Genomic DNA, 15669 nt, shown 5'->3' on the forward strand with positions numbered 1-15669 from the left:
CCAAGAATTCTACAGGCTATTTTATGTACTTTTTTGCAAACTGTAATCTGGCCGTCCTGTTTTCGTGGCTAACTAGTGGTTTGCATTTTGCAGTGTGGCCTGTGTATTTCTGTTCATGAAGCCTTCTGCTGATATCCACATCTGCCTTCTGAAGACTGCTTCTGATCTGTTGGACAGGCATTTGGGGCTTTTTCTTGACCATAGTGAGGATTCTCCTGTCATCAACAGTGGAGGCTTTTTTGGCCTACCAGTCCCATTGCATTACTGAGCTCATCAGTGTGTTCTTTCTTCGTAACGATATTCCAGACAATTGATTTAGGTAATCCTAAGGTTTTACCGAAGTCTTTCATGGTTTTATTCTTGTTTTTCAGCCTCATGATGGCTTCTTTGACTTTCATTGGCACAGCTCTTGTCGTCATGTTGGACAATGCCAACTATGGACTCTAAAGGGTTGAAGCAAGCCTGGGTATCTTATGAAACAGTGAAACCCTCCTGAGGAATCACAAACACCTGTGAGACCAATTGTCCCAAACGTTATGGTGCCCTGAAATGGGTGCACCATGTATAAAATGTGTTTTCATTTCTACATGCCGTGAGTGAAACGTATGCAAATACCCTTAAATGAAAGTCTACAATGTGCAGTTTAATCACTGTGGAGCAGTGCTACGTTAAGGAAAAATGTGTCTTTGTCCTAACATTACAAAGGACACTTGTGTGTATATGTGTATGTACGTATACCTGTATAATGTGTGTATATCTATATCAGAGGTTCTCAAACTTATTTTGTCTACCGCCCACTTTGAGAATCAATTATTTTCTAGCGCCCCCCCCAAAATTTTACCACATCTTAAAAATCACAAATGCAATCATTACTTTAATTATAGCGTGCCATATGTGTCTTATCCTGTTTCTGAGTTCAAACTTACATTTTAAATGAGACTTTCTAACTAACGGGAGCAATAAAAACACAACTTTATAATATTTAAAAAGACTTTTATTCAAATTAAAACAAACATTTCAATTAAAATTTTAAAACTTATCTAATGTGAAGGATGAATCTGATGATTTTTAACAAGTTTGTTAATATCAGGTTCGAATTTACTCAAAAACAGCCGTAAGTCACCGCGTTCGGTAACATGCAAACAATTCCTCTTTTTAGTTAGCAGCGTTGCCACAGCACTAAATCCACGTTCACACAAATATGACGATGGGAATGCTACCAAAAATCGTTGAACAATCGACCACAATCCAGGGTACAATTGTGGGATTGGCTTTTGTAGCCAAAATTCTTGGTAGCCATTTTTGAATTTGATTTTTATTTCCTCGTTCGTTGTCAGTTCTATGAGTTCTTCCTTAAGCTGGGATGATCCTGCTGTGTTAACATTTGAAAAAGGATCCAACACCTAGTCCGGTATTTCCAATTTTAAAATGTCCTGGAACCGTTCTTTGAAATCACTGTGGAGGTTCTCCAAATGTTGGCAGTAAACAAGCAAGTCGTCGTTGATGAAGGGTACTTCTGATAAATTAGGGAAATTGTGAAACTCACGTCTGCCGATGTTTTTCTTGTGTAAGAGCAGTTTAGCTACGAAAGCAGCAACGATATTTTTTGTTTTAATCAAGTTCAAGTCGTCACCTTGAAGTTGGAGATTGATATCATTAAACAATTTATACATGTCTGTCAAGTACGCAATGTCATTCTTTGATGTGATGAGGTTGTTGCGCAATTCTTTGTCTTTGTTTTCCAAGAACTCTATCACAGAGTCAAACAGATTATAAAATCGAGTCAGACAAGTACCTCTTGATAGCCAACGCACTTCTGTGTAAAACAGCAATCGGTTGAAATCTTCATCATTAACAACACAAAGCTGATTAAATAATCTGTCATTTAAAGAGCTCTTTCGGATTTTATTGACTGCTTTGATGACATGTTGCAGTGATTGAAACAGCTGTTCACTCAAATTTCTCGCAACCAAATGTTGTCGATGAATGACGCAATGAACAGCGAGCACATCTGGAATTTTATTTTTTAAGTACACTATGAAGCCTTTGTGACGCCCTGTCATAGCCGGAGCGCCATCCGTAGCAGCTGATATAATATTCTTCAAGGGAATTTCTTTCTCATCACAAAACTTTTCCAGTGTATTAAATATGGTTTCTCCGGTTGTATCTGTCTCTAAATTTCTAGCAAATAATAGTTCTTGACATATTTTCTCATCTTTAATAAACCTCACGTATGACAACAATAGTGCTTCATTAGTTGGTAAAGTGGACTCATCCAACTGAATTGAGAATTGACTAGTCTTCAGATGATTGCACAATGAGTCTTCAATATTTTCAGCCATTTCATCAATTCGTCTTTGCACAGAACTATTGCTCAAAGGAATTTTTTCGAATAATATCTGCCGCTGGTTTATGGAGCACAGTAGTTATTACTTCTTTTATTGCCGGTAAAATTAACTCTTCTCCAATAGTGTGTGGTTTGCCTGTTTGAGCAATTAACAAAGAGATATTGTACAAGGCTCGAAGTCCGTCATCGTCTTGTTTAGAAGCCGCTGAAAAAAGTTTTGATACAGTTGGCTGAGGCTATGTACTTCTTTTCCAGGTCTTGAAAATAGGCCACATTTTTTTCTTTCTTATCTGGATGCATTTTATTCAAATGATCTTGTAGCCTAGAAGGCTTCATCGCTTCATTCGAAAATGTTTTTTGACAAATAAGGCACATAGGCGAAGATGGATTTGTGGGATTTTCAACAAATCCGTATTTAATATATTCTGCACTGTATTGCCGTCTCTTCTTTTTTGCTTCCGACATGGTTTTGTCTTTACAAATACGTGAGTAAAGTATCGAGCTTAAAAAACTTTCTAATGATTGCGTGCGAAAACGCTAATGAAAATAAAAGAAGTATTACGCTGTCTTATATAAGATTAAAATACAGCACGCACCGACAGGAATAAGACAAACATGCACAAACTCGTTTACCTCATTCGATGGAATTCGTACTGAGCAAGTTAGAACGGTAACCGTCATTTTTATAAAAAATATAGAAAAGAAAAAATATCAAATTGAAAAATGTCGAAATTTTAGTATAAATAAAAAATTGGTTTGGGGGTTAAGGCTAGGGCTAAGATTAATTTTTTATTTATATGAAAATTTCAACATTTTTTAATTCGATATTTTTTATTTTCTATATTTTTTATTTTTGATAAAAACGACCGGAATCAGTTAGAACAAGTATCGATGATCCGGCCGCTTGATACAGGATTGCACAAACCGCGTTGTTTAATAAAAACTTGTTAAAACTTGATTGCTCATGGGCGACCTACGAAAGCCATGATAAATTATTTATATTTAAACAATCAAACAGGACAGGAATAAGAACGAAATAATCGATGTAGTATAGTAGGTAGGTTTTGATTTTAGTTTAAATTTTAAAATATTAGAAAAAAAACATAAATAAGCCATCGCCCCCCTAAACCACTTCAACACCCCCCAATTTTCTCTGGGCCCTTTAACGCCCCCCTGTAGGCCTCCAGCGCCCACAAGCGGGCGTTATCGCCCACTTTGAGAAAGACTGATCTATATGCATATATCTTCATTCTTATTGCTAGTTTGTCGTCATCTGTTGTGTTTTGTTTATGGTTATCGTTACATCTGTTTCTTTAATTGATTGAGCCGAGTTGGAACAGTAGTTAGGACTGCCGCCATGTAATAAGTACCTAAGTTTAATATGTCACTGTGCTTTGTACAAAAAATATTTTATAAATCCACTCACATGTACAGCTAACACAAGGCCAGATTTAGCACACAGGAGCTCATCATTTAGAACTGCTAGGCAAGCATTTGAAGACAAGAAAGGGACAACTACAAAAATGGGCATTGTACTGTTTCTGTGTGACAGAGTCAGCACGACATTGGAGCTGCTTTTCCTTGTTTGGAATGGCATGATTTCCCTAAGTGGGACCTGCTCATGGAGAAAGAGTATAAAGCCTTGGAACATTGCCCGGCACACCTTTGAAGCCGACGGACGGATGGGAGATAACGTCATCCGATCCTGAAAATCCTTCTAGCGCAGTGACGAAAATGGCAGACTGTATACATCGAGCTCCTACTTCAGTGAAAAGTCTTGTCATTGGCTTCCTCGTCTGTTATGCCACGTAAATTGTCATTAAAGAAAGCTATGTGATTTCTTACCGCCGTATCACTAAGGGAGGGGAATCACCTTTTAATATTATATCTATATAGTTTCGGGTTACTTAAGACGCTGCAATTACAAAAAGAACTTATTCCAACCAGGGAGCTAGTGCCCCCTGCTGGAAAACACGCCCTTACAGCGAATGTCACGTTTTTTGGCCACGATAATCGGTCCAGCATATTTGGCAGATCCTTTTCTAGTACTCCGGGAGACGTAAAAGACCATTACACTCAAAACTAGTTCAGTTCCTCCTTCCTCATTAACTTTAATGCATTTTGCAGAGTTGGTGAAGTTTGTGTACATTCTAGTGATTTTGCTGAACTCAAGGCAAAGTGAACTGCATAGGTTTTGCTTATCAATAATCCTGTCTTGATAAATTCACACCCATCTTCAACCTCCCATTCCTAGCAAAGGAGCTGGAGAGTTAGTTACTAGGAGACTTCCGACCTATTCAGCTAAACAGGATCTTTATCATCATCTATTTGATCTTAGTGCAACCTCTGACGCTGTAAATCATAGCACTTTTATTTTGTCTTTTCTTAATCATCCTTGCTAACACCATTTTGTCATGGTCGAAATCTTATGTTTCTGATAGAGTTTTAATACAATTATTGTATACTGTATATGTTTGTGTAGATATTTACATATACACACATAGTGGCATGCAAAAGCATTCAGTCCCCTTGTAAGTCATCATAATTTTCTGCATGACAAAAAAATCTGTACACATTTTCCATTCAGTATTTTTAATGTGAACTGTTATGCTGTAACAGTGCATTTCCAAAGTAACAAAGCATTTTCTGTAGATGTTTAACTGAAGAAGAAAAACTCCACAAAGTTATTGTTTGCAGAAGTATTTTGTGCTTTGGAAGTTCCAGGTTTACACAAACGACAAATCAATTGCAAACAACACAAAGATGACAGTCATAATTAAACGTAATTAGGTACGACTTGTGTGTCGTTTATATTTTCTGGATATAACAAGCACCCTTTGTAAGGGCTATATTCTTTGTTGGACAATCACTGCAAAAATGAAGACAGACGAGCTTTGTTCTGATGTGAGAAACAAAGTCACTGAAATGCAAAAGGCAGTAAATGGCTACAAAAAAAAAAATCAAAGAGTTTGAATGTTCCGTTAAGCAATGCTGGATCCATCATCAGAAAGTGAAAGGTTCATCACCCAGACTTTTACTAGAGCAGGCCATCCCTGAAAACTAAACATCAGAGCAAGACATCGACTGTTGAGAGAGGCTGTAAAAAATCCAACTGTCACTCTTGGAAGTCTGCAATGTTCGTTGGCTGAAACTGGAGTGAAGGTGCAGATGGGTCCACAATTTCAAGAGCTCTCCATAAAACAGGCCTTTACAGGAGGGTAGCAAGAAAGAAGCTACTCCTTCCTTAAGAAGGCCCACATAAACGTACATTTGGCAGTTGCTATAAAGCATGAGAAAGACTCGGTTAAGATGTGGGAGAAGGTTTTATTATCAGATGAGACCAAAACAGAACTTTTTGCCCAGAGTTCAAAGAGGTGTGTGTGGTGTCCGTGCCTGAAGAAAGAACATACCTACAGTGGAATATGGTGGTGGCAACATCAAGCTTTGAGGATGCTTTTCATCTGCTGGGACTGGGAATCTTGTCCGAGTTGGAAGGACAATGGATGGACACAAATACCGCACAATATTGCAGGAGAACTTGTTCCAGTCTGATATGAATTGAAATTTCATCTTTCAACATGACAATGACCCTAAGCATTAGGCCAGAGTAATACTAGGATGGCTCAGAAACAGAAAGGCGAAAATTTTGGAATGGTCAAGTCAAAGCCCTGATCTTAACCCTATTGAGAAGCTGTGGCAATATTTGGAGGGGCTGTCCCACCAGCCTAGAGGATCTCGATCAATTCTGCCAAGAAGAATGGAGGAGAATCACTCCTGAACAGTTTGCAGAAAATCCTTTGAGCCTCACATAAGTTCACTTATCATAAATTGTTATTATTACCTTCACAGTATTGCTGATGCTTGCCCGTTGAGTGTGAATGGAGAGATGCTGAAATGCTAGTACATAATGTCATTACTTCTCACCTTGACTTTTCCAACTGCCTGTCAGCCGACCCCTCCTGTTAAAACGATAGAATACAGTACATCTTGAATGTGGCTGTTAATTTTCTGATGCATACTAAGAACAAAACATGTCGCTCATGTTCAATTGTGTTGCTTGCTTATTTCTTCATTTATCAAAAATAAACTTGTGCTCAGTGCTTTTAAACTTTGACATGGTTTAGCTCTTTCATATCTTGCTCATCTTCACCATTGTACTCCTCTATATGCCCCTTAGGTCATCTACTACTGAGCTCCTATAGGGCTCCTCCTTGGGTGAGAGACAATTTACTGCCCCAACTCGCACTTTGGCTACCTTTTAAACTACTGTGGGATGCAGGTGTGGCAGTCATGACTCCAGTGCTGATGAGGGAACAGGTCGGTTCTGCACGTGACTGCAGACTCGCCCATTCCCACATTCGCCTCCATAACCGTTCTGCCATGCTACCCATGCCCCACCTGGAACCTTTTTAATTGATTTCATTCGAAGAAAACAACATTCCATACAACTGTGTTAAATTGAACTATTCAGAATTTAACCCCAGCCCAAGAGAAAGAGAGGAGAGCCTACAGCAAGAGAAAATCTTTAAAATCAACAAAAAAGGAGAATGTCCTTTTTCCAGATATAAATGCTTATTCTAAGATTTGATTAAGTAGATCTTGCCATATTGTCATGATGTCATGACCCAATCAGCCAGATTTCCATCCTGTGTGCATTAAAAAAAAATAAAAAATATTTTTTTCATTTGAGGTGTAGCTAACCATAGTGTGTTCTGTCAGTCAGTCAGTCATTTTCCAACCTGTAATATCCTAACACAGGGTCACGGGGGTCTGCTGGATCCAATCCCAGCCAGCGCAAGGCAGGAACAAACCCCAGGCAGGACGCCAGTAGTGTGTTCTGTCACTGGAAATATAACCCTGATTCCCGTATCTTAGTAGCAGAGAATACATAATTAGCCATGTGCCAAGCTGTGATCTCAAAACCAGTCTTAAAGGAGCTCTCCTGTCTTTCTGCTCATGTCAGAATGAGATCCTGTTAAATAATAACAACAAAAGGTTTATTACTAATTATAAGGTGTTTCTTCTTGGTGGAGGAAAAAAGAATCGAGCATCTGCACAGACACTTGGGAAACAACAAGAGACGTTCCGTTTGCGCTCGTAGCCCACAACTTTAAATATTGGAATGATCAGCTTCATGGCAGGACCAATATGTGCCCCAAGATATGTAACTGTCAGCGTAATGATCTATAATTTATTTATTTATTGCCAGTTTTTGTTTTTTTTTCCGTCTGCATATTTTGTTGTGTGAGGCACAGGTGCTTGAACTGCTCTCCCACAGCTACATCTCAGGTCATATTTTTTGCCCCAACATCATTAGTCCAGTATAGATGTTTCCCTAGGCCTCAGGGACACTTAAGGCTATTGTACTCTTATAATTCACTCAAAACTAGTTCTGTTCCTCCTTGCCCATAGATTTACATGCATTTTGCAGAATTTGGCAAAGTTATGAGATTTTGCTAAACTCAAAGCGAAGTGAACTCTTTGTGTTAAGTAAGCAGATGGTAGATACTGTGCTGAATGCTACAGAGGAACAGTTACTTTAGCGCCACAGTTGCTTTTTTTACTCATTTATAGAAAATGTTTCTTAAATATCACTAAAATATTGTTAAATAGTTACATCTGGAATAATCCATGTCAGGCATAAACAGAAAACAAAGTTTGAAAATCTTCACCAACTAATGAGAAGGAGAGGAGGGTCATCAATTTAAAAAGTTAATCCCACAAAACTTTAGTTTTCTGTTTATCCCAGATGCTACTTATTTGAGATGTAACTATTAGACATATATAAACAAAAGTCCAGTGTGTGAATGGAGCAGTCCACTCTACTGATGCTCAACCATAGCCACTAGATGGCACATGCATGCACTTTTCAAATTTTTCAGCACTTGCATGCACCTCACTTCTCACTACAAAAGACTTGTGCAGAAAACACCACCACACAACTACGACGTCCTGCTAATGACACAGATGAAGAGACAAAATGTTGAAATGAAGCAAATGCCGCAGCTCAACAATGTGCAAGTGAAACATTTCAGCAACGGAGGGCAAGGCTTGAGGTTTTCACTAAAAGTGTTGTCTATCTGGAGGTATTTTCTCAAGAAAAAGATTGATAGGACTCATATGCCAGTGGTACGGGTAAGATATGGTATGTTCTCATGAAAGCCAGCAAGCACAAGGTGGGTCCATGTCCTCTGAACTGGGTAATTTGCTGATGCTCTCCAGGTTCATGAATATGGTAAAATTGCTTCGGGTTGTTTTTTGTCCTGAATGCCACACTTGGCTAGTTTAACAATATATTAGCAAAAAAAAGCATGTGTTTTACACGTTTTGAGCATACAACTGAATGTAGATTATGCAACACAAGTAACATAAGATTTTTGGTACTCTTTTCCACTGATCACTGTTGGCTTCTGTTATCATCATTTTTTTTTCTCTCCATTCTGCATGAAAATGTGAGATTAAACATTTTTCTCAGCCATCACTACAAAATACATTAGATATGTACAGTAACTTATAAAAATTGAATATCTTCTTACTTGAATTATTGTCTGACAGGAAAATTTTACTTTTACTTGAGTTACTTTCCAGAAATTAATCTCTCCTTTTTATTAAGTATGGCTTTTCGGTACTTTCTGTAACATCTGTCATCAGGCCATGGGTGCTTTTTGTCAGAGGTAAGCTTTCATCTTGCCATCCCCTCAGACAGTGTGAACTGTGTTCTACTACAGTATATAAAATATGTGTGCGTATGTGTCTATATATATATATATATTATATATATATATATATATATATATATATATATATATATATATATATATATATAATATACAGTCATATGAAAAAGTTTGGGAACCCCTCTTAATTCTTTGGATTTTTCTTTATCATTGGCTGAGCTTTCAAAGTAGCAACTTCCTTTTAATATATGACATGCCTTATGGAAACAGTAGTATTTCAGCAGTGACATTAAGTTTATTGGATTAACAGAAAATATGCAATATGCATCATAACACAATTAGACATGTGCATAAATTTGGGCAACCCAACAGAGATATTACATCAATACTTAGTTGAGCCTCATTTTGCAAATATAACAGCCTCTAGATGCCTCCTACAGCCTTTGATGAGTGTCTGGATTCTGGATGGAGGTATTTCTGACCATTCTTCCATACAAAATCTCTCCAGTTCAGTTAAATTTGATGGCTGCCGAGTATGGACAGCCTGCTTCAAATCATCCCATGGTTTTTCGATGATATTCAAGTCAGGGGACTGTGACGGCCATTCCAGAACATTGTACTTCTCCCTCTGCACGAATGCCTTTGTAGATTTCAAACTGTGTTTTGGGTCATTGTCTTGTTGGAATATCCAACCCCTGCGTAACTTCAACTTTGTGACTGATGCTTGAACATTATCCTGAAGAATTTGTTGATATTGGGTTGAATTCATCTGACCCTCGACTTTAACAAGGGCCCCAGTCCCTGTAGTCACAGCATGATGGAACCTCCACCAAATTTGACAGTAGGTAGCAGGTGTTTGTCTTGGAATGCGGTGTTCTTCTTCCGTCATGCAAAGTGCTTTTTGTTATTCCCAAATAATTCAATTTTTGTCTCATCAGTCCAAAGCACTTTGTTCCAACATGAATGTGGCTTGTCTAAATGAGCATTTGCATACAACAAGCGACTCTGTTTGTGGCGTGAGTGCAGAAAAGGCTTCTTTCTCATCACCCTGCCATACAGATGTTTTTTTGCAATTCAGTGCAATTTGCACAAACGATGTACAGATACACCATCTGCAGCAAGATGTTCTTGCAGATCTTTGGAGGTGATCTGTGGGTTGTCTGTAACCATTCTCACAATCCTGCTTATATGCCGCTCCTGTATTTTTCTTGGCCTGCCAGACCTGCTGGGTTTAACAGCAACTGTGCCTGTGGCCTTCCATTTCGTGATTATATTCCTTACAGTTAAAACTGATAGTTTCAACCTCTGAAATAGCTTTTTGTAGCCTTCCCCTAAACCATGAGACTGAACAATCTTTGTTTACAGATCCTTGACTAATCTAATGCACAACTTAGAATTGTGAAGATATAGGACAATATAGTGTCTTTTTTGTAGGTTTTGCAATAATAATAGAATTATTTATGGAGAGAAATGTGGTTTTTTAAACACTTCTCCATGCTGCTTACTGTGAAAGGTGCTATAAAGATTGCAATGCTGGCCCCCTAGTGGCTTTGCCATTTGGCGGTAATGCACAATAAAGGTGCTTCAGTATCAAACACAGGCTCACTTTCTCATCATGGAAAGGTCTCGCACCAGCTGAAATACATAAAAATCTGTATCTCTTTTAAGGTACAGTGGTAATCCTCTAAAAAAATGTAAATGTAAATCAGAGGATAAATTTATCAATTTTGATCTTGAGTTCTGTCCATAATAGGATTCCATAAGCAGCTCCACTCTATCAAGTGACCAGAGGTGTGCCAGGTGTTGCATTGCCAATGTGTTAAAAACGGAGGTTCTTGAGATATGCAAGACGTTTGTTGAGGTTTTGGATTGCATTTTTATGCCTCATTTATTTAAGCTGTCATCTGTTTCTTTTTTTTTTTTTACTATGCCGGACATCACCTGTGGAAAGCTACCTTAATTTTTTTCTGTCTTCCTTTCTTTCTTTGTGCAGCTTTTCCCAAACAGAATGGAAGAGTTGCCATAGTGACCGGAGGTGTCAAAGGAATTGGGTTTGAGACCGCAAGACATCTGGCAAGACTTGGAATGCATGTGATAATAGGTAATGTGAGCCGGCAGTCCCGACCCCTGCTTTGCTGTCCTTCTTTTTCATTTACTGGCTGCTGTCAGCTGCTTGTTTTGATGATGAGAGGGAAGCAACACAACAGGTTTGATTTTTAGTTGTGGTTAAACTGTCTAGCACATACTTGCAGACACGCAAACACCCACAGGGCACATAAATAAATGACAAATTTATTATTCATGTGTCTCTCTTTAAAGCCATGCATGAGCCATACTCAACATCTCGGTCTGTCTTAATGCTATATAGTGCCTTTCAGTGTCACAAAAGCCTTTTGTATTGCACTGTGAACAGACTTACTAAGGTGGTTAAGCCTATGGTTTCCTTATTTTTTATTAAGCTAGCCTGTAATAAGGAAATAACTCAATAAAGGTAGTACGGTTCGCTCTACTTGTGTCATAATGTGACATAATTGATGCTGTCATTTTGAAGGTGGTAGTCAAAACTAATGAGATGTGTCATTTGTCTCACAAATTGTTTCATATTCAGTCCTAAATGTACCAAGGAGTGGGTTCTGTAGCCGCAGTCTCTGTTTGGTGTAGTGCAGTTTCTGTCTATGCATTTACCTATTTTATCAAGTGCATGGTAAGAGTTTTCAATTCTTGCCATATCTGTGCACTATTAGCACATGCAGGAAAAGTGATTTGCACATAGTCGACTTTTCTTGTATAAATGAACCAGCACCTTCATTGTTTTGTAGTCTACTCAGTAAGCTTCACTTGCATTTCATAATATTTGCTACTGTAACCAGCCATATGTGTTAAAAGTATTATAAAAACACTGATAAACATTGGCCTCTCTCATTCATTTACAATTCAGTCTGTTGTGGTGATGGTGGTGGTTGATGTGACCGATTAGCATTTGGAATTTTTGCATTTTTTTATAACAGGAAACGAAAATAATAATAATGTATAACTAGGGGGGGCTTTGCTTGCCCACCCCCCGGCCTGCGCTATGCGCCAGCCACTTTGGTCTCTGCCGCTCACGTATGTGGATTCCAATTTCACCAAACAACAAATTTTTTAATTTTCGCGGACACGCCTCTTCATTGGATAGAAACACTACTTTTCCCTGATGACAACACGAATTAGACGATCTACAAGTCTCTGACTTAAAGTTTAAATCCGAACAATATATTCAATCTCTTTTCGCTGTTCCGTTATTTCACTGAGTAATAATATCCGTTTGTTTGCGCTAATGCGATCTTAACTATAATTTTTTTTTTAGACTTTTACCACTTTCATTATCTCTAACCTGCTCTGCATGTGAATTGCACCAATGTTTTGGAGCCTCCTTACAATGTTCTACTTTGTCATCTACTCTTTGTCTTTTATTTCCGGCCCCTGGGTGTGGTTAATTCTCTTGGCACAAAGTCTTGTCTCGGGGGACTTGAAAGTATCTCTCTGAAAAAGTCACGTCTCGTCCCAGGCTAAAAAGTCTCATCTTGTTCCAGGTTTTTTTTTTTTTATATAATAGAGAGATGACGCCACATGGCTAAGACGACTCATTTTTCCAGCTCAGTTAGTAACTTTTGGTAACAACACACTTCACCTGTCAGTGCTTCAGTTGTAAAGACTGTAGACAAGTGTTTCTCAAACCTTTTTTTTTCCTCGCAATCCAATCTTGCCCTTTTTAGTGACTTCGAGACCCAGTCCATGACGAGCATCTGATCCCCTTGGAGAATCACCGTTGATAGTCCTAGCCCCTTCACCTTGTCAGTTGCTTAGAGACCCATCACGAGTGAGTTAGCAAGCCATACACGACACAAGACTTTCTAAATCAATACAATGATAAGTCAAGGCCCTACACGACCCAAAAGGCGGAAAGCCATGACCCATTTTAGCTCAAGACCCGTTTAAGAAACTATGCTGTAGACAACTTGCCATGGTGCTTAGTGCTGCTGCCTGATGGATACAGAATTTTGCCTTGAATCCCATGCCTAGTTGTTAGCCATGTGTCGGTGAGACACATCTAACAGTATTGGTACCCTTCCACTATGCAGTCTCATTAGAGTTCTGTTTACCCCCAGAAAAGCAAGTCAGAAACACTGAATTTTTTTCATGTTAACACAAACGTGTAAGTTTGTGTATTTCAATGTAAATACAGTAGGAAATGTATGTCTGGTGTTTACTGCTGTACTGATGCAAATTTAGCACACGTCCTTCATGTGATATGTTTTGAAACAGTCACCAGTGCACAGCCTTGACGTCACAATCATGGCAGTAAAAGCGTGTTTCTTTGTACACTTTTCTTATGATATTTTTGATGTTACTTGAGTGTGAGAGGGTAGAATGTTAGTGCCCGATCCACACGATCAACGCATCCCTTGTGTTGTTGTAGGCTACCACAGTGCATGAACACTGACAGTTGCTGCATTGTGAGCAGTGCATAGGGGGCTAATAACTTTCTTGTCCTTCCACTTGATCACAATCATTTTGTCATGCACCTACTTGCACCACGGTGATCCTTCAGTCGGCCGAATTCACTCGGCCTATCAGGGCGGTTCAATTGTACAATGCTTTTTGCATCAGTTTCAATATCTATGTCAATGTCTGGTGACCAATTCACATTGTCATCACTATCTCTTGATTCAACTACTGCTTCACTTTCAGTTTGTTCTAAAACTGACTTTACAGCTTCTTGTTGTCACACCATTATGTTTTTGTTGAAGACTCCGGCCCACACATGAATATCAATGAGTTACTTTTGATTGGCAAAACACATACAAGTATTCGTAATTTTGCACAACATGATGTTATTCTATCCACAACTGGCAGAAGAATAATGTTCCAGAAATTATTTGAGCGTAACGCTGTAAAGCATATCATTGAATATCAACTAGAATCTGACAACACTTTGTTCAACTTCTGTTGTTGTTAAATGTGCTCTATAAATAAATAAATTTGTCTTGACTTAGGAAAATTCTATTTATAGTCACGCTTGGGGTTAATGCAAAGGATGCTGAGAAAGATCATGGGGACCATGTATTAAAAAGTGTTGTCATTTCTACATGCTGTGACCAAAATATATGCAAATACATGTAATATGCACTTTAATGTAGTCTGAATTGTTTAGTTTGTAATTTTAAACTGAGCTAAATCCAGTAAAAATGTATCTTTGGAGAGCACTTTATATGCCTATTTAAATAAATTAAACAAACACCAGTATTACAAACACCACCGTTAAAATGAACAAGATGTTTTAGTGGATAGAGCAACTGCCTCACAACTTTGTGATCCTGGATTCAGGTTTCAGCCCTGTTACTTTTGTCTACATCTCCAAGACATAGATTCATGATAGGATGATTTGTGACTCTAAACCAGGGGTGGGCAAAGTCAGGCCTGGAGGGCCGCAGTGGCAGCAGGTTTTTGTTCCAACCCAATTGCTTAATAAGAAGCCCTTATTGCTCAAGTAACACTTCTGCTTCATTTTAATTGTCTCAGTTGCTAAGATTTTGAATCCTTATTACTTGTTTTAGTCTTAAACAGCTGTATTTTGGTTTTTAATTGCTCCTTATTAGCAATAAGATAGAAATACTAAATGGAGAAATGCTGGTTTCTTTTGTTTTGTTTTCATTTACACCTATGTGTATTTATCATGCACTATTTGGTTTTATTAAATACTTGGTAGGAAAGTGAAGAGAAAAAAGTGAAGGACTGAGAATTAATCTGGTTTAAACTTCAAATCATTTAAGTGATATCCTTAGAAAGGAAAAAAAAATCTAGGATATGAGAATGACCTGACATGGCAGATTTAAAGCACTAACAAGTCATGAAATTAAATTATTGGCACAGATTGTTTTCGAATTAAGCAACTGGGTTGGAACAAAAACCTGCACCCACTGCGGCCCTCCAGGACTGACTTTGCCCACCCCTGCTCTAAACTGTAGCAGGTTGCAAAAACAACTGTTATGCCACCATGCTATAGCATAGTATACTGCATATCTGTTGGCTTCCCCATCCATTTTTGGAATCTGGGTGTTTGTTACAAGGTGGTAGCCTCAGCCAAGCTCTAGTGCTGCAAGATAATGGCATTGACCTTGCAAACCCAACTACCATTACTGTGAGAGGAACAGTATAATCTTCTTAATGTGGCAGATTCATGAGACATTAAAATGAGCAGGACACTTCATTTGGAACTAATGTTATAAGCCAGTCGAATAAAGGTGCTAATATCGTGTGAGAAATAAGAAAGATTGTTCTGAGCAGGCCCACAAGGTTATGGCGGTGTTTTTCCTTTTACCTAAGAATAAGTACAAATAAGTGACAGTTTAGGCCTACCTGTGCCTTTTTTAAATTTATTTGTTACTTACACTTGCAAAATGACCATGTGAAATGATTTCTAACAAATGAATGTTTCATTTTATATACCATCTGCCATCAAAGTACTGTCACAGAATGCTTTACAGGGTAATGCAAATGACTGAGAAACACAAAAATATATATACAAAAAAAAAAGAACTGGAATGAACAGATACAATAAACAGCTACTCAGTGTGCCGCACACCCAAGGGAGCCTTTGAGAAA

The 15669-nt window shown here is 38.3% G+C and overlaps 1 protein-coding gene across 1 annotated transcript in view; it reads left to right on the forward strand.

Moving 5' to 3' along the window:
* The window catches only part of dhrsx (dehydrogenase/reductase (SDR family) X-linked), a 443758-nt gene that overhangs the window by 61200 nt on the left and 366889 nt on the right, over positions 1-15669 (forward strand). Inside the window, exon 2 of the mRNA XM_028800889.2 lies at positions 11018-11125. Coding sequence (XP_028656722.1) covers positions 11018-11125 — 108 coding nt within the window. The remainder of the gene's footprint in view (positions 1-11017; positions 11126-15669) is intronic.

The sequence above is a fragment of the Erpetoichthys calabaricus genome, chromosome 4 (assembly GCF_900747795.2).
Source record: "Erpetoichthys calabaricus chromosome 4, fErpCal1.3, whole genome shotgun sequence".
NCBI classification, from domain to species: domain Eukaryota; kingdom Metazoa; phylum Chordata; class Cladistia; order Polypteriformes; family Polypteridae; genus Erpetoichthys; species Erpetoichthys calabaricus.